The 1919-nt window shown below is 57.9% G+C and overlaps 1 protein-coding gene across 1 annotated transcript; it reads right to left on the reverse strand.

Moving 5' to 3' along the window:
* Positions 1-588: 588 nt before the first annotated feature.
* SPRG_12537 (hypothetical protein) lies at positions 589-1701 on the reverse strand. The gene has a single exon (XM_012352446.1). The coding sequence runs from the start codon at positions 1686-1688 to the stop codon at positions 666-668; it is 1023 nt and encodes a 340-aa protein (XP_012207836.1). The 5' UTR covers positions 1689-1701; the 3' UTR covers positions 589-665.
* Positions 1702-1919: the final 218 nt, after the last annotated feature.

Raw genomic sequence — 1919 nt, forward strand, 5'->3', positions numbered from 1 at the left:
GACGACCTCCGCGCTGCGGTCGCCGACGCCGATGCCCATCCGTTCGATACATCGGGTAGCAACCATTGCATGCTTGGCACTTTGATGCATCTTCTGTGGTAGCTTCCATCGACTTGTTGAGCCACTCGGCCCTCGCCGACGCGTTCTTGGACATTGCAGGTGACTCCATACGACAACACGGCAGCGGTGCTCATGCGTGCTCTCTGCTGTAGGCTCCCGCCTCGACGCCCCAAGGTGCACACGATCAACAAGGTTGTCATATCGACCTCATGATGGCGTAGCATGCTTCTCCAGAGCCGCCTCGCCAAGCACGGGACGCAATAACGTTATGGTGTAAGGCCCATGTCTAGCATCTATCTATTCAAGACCCTTGGAATGTGCATCGCTTGCAAGCTTGGATGCCATCCTGCTCCTAAACAAAGCGCAATCGAGGGTTATGATAGAGTAGCAGTCTTGTGTGATGGTCTATGCTAGCATCCTGCTCGCATTCCCGCCCGGTTGCTGTACACCACATTTTGTACTTGGTCCACACTGTGCACCAGAAGGTCGAAGGCTTGTCGACCGGGAAGATGATGCGATTCCTATTTCCGTAGTTCCATGCAGCCTCCATGTAAGAGCACGAGGCAAGACGTCGAGAAGAGGCAGCAGTCTATGAAAATGGAGATTTACACCTTGGCGTCGAGCATGCGCACGTTCTCTTCGGCTTGGTTGGCGCGGGCCTTGGCCTGCTTGGCGGCCTCGGCGTCCTGGAACTTGCCGTAGCCGTACATCATACCACCGATCATGCCAAAGGTGACGTAGATGGCGGTCTGGGGCTTGAGTTCTTCGCCAAGGAGCAAGACGCCGATAAAGGTCGTGGGCAGCTTGTTGAGGCCGCCGACGGTCGCGTAGGTCGTCGCGGACGTGACGCTGACGCACCAGAAGGACGCGAGGTTGAGGCCGATGCCCATGACGCCGCTGAGGAAGAGGAGGAAGAGGAACGGCACGTTGCGCATGAGCGGGTTGGTCCAGACCGTGATCGCGTCGCCCGTGTATGCCATGGGAAAGAAGAGGAGCGGGATCGCGACAATGTTGTTGTAGAACGCCATGCCAAACTTGCTGAGCTTGAGGGTCGACCCCGACGTCGCGTAGCGCATGTACAGTACGTACGCAGCCGTCGAGAGGCAGTTCATGAGCATCCAAAAGTAGCCCAGGAGCGTGCTCGCCGTCGGCTTGCCGCCCACGTCGCTGTACGAGGTGAGGATCGCGCCCATGAGCATGACGGCGAGCGACCCGAGGACCATCGGGCCCACCTTCTCGCCGAAGAGGCGGTACTCGCCAAAGACGATGATCAAGTTGGTCACGTTCTTGAAGACCGTGACAATGTGGATCGGGAGGCCGGCCGTCGCGAGCGTGCCCGTGTAGAGCATGGCCACAAAGAAGCCCGTGACCGGCGCCCAGCGCTTCGCGGTCTCCATGCTAAAGTTCTCGTACTGGATGTGGCCGCGGGCCTTGGCAGCCTCCAGGACGAGGACGCCAATGACGGCCTGCGCGAGGATGACAAAGGACTTTTCGGCAAAGTTGTAGTACTTGGCGCCGACAATGTAGCGGTTCGCGAGCACCATCGCGTTGGACATGAGGCTGTACACCAAGCACGAGACGACGGCCATCGACGTCGTCGGCGTCTTCGCGGTCGCGTCCGAAGCCATGGCTGCAAATCCACAAGTGCCATTGCCCTGGCCGTGTATGCCATACAAATTCCGAGGTATGTCACTATTGCCAGGGAATCTAATCGAACCACCCATGACGAAATCGTGTGTCCACTTGTACATACAGCAGCTGGCCAATCGCTTGGTCGAAGCAGAGATGTCGCTCCGTCTTGTAGTAAAAGGGCAAGGGATGTATTCCCTTGCATGCTATCGAGTCGATAACAGCCCGCT

Source organism: Saprolegnia parasitica (genome assembly GCF_000151545.1).
Source record: "Saprolegnia parasitica CBS 223.65 unplaced genomic scaffold supercont2.99, whole genome shotgun sequence".
Taxonomy (NCBI): domain Eukaryota; phylum Oomycota; class Saprolegniomycetes; order Saprolegniales; family Saprolegniaceae; genus Saprolegnia; species Saprolegnia parasitica.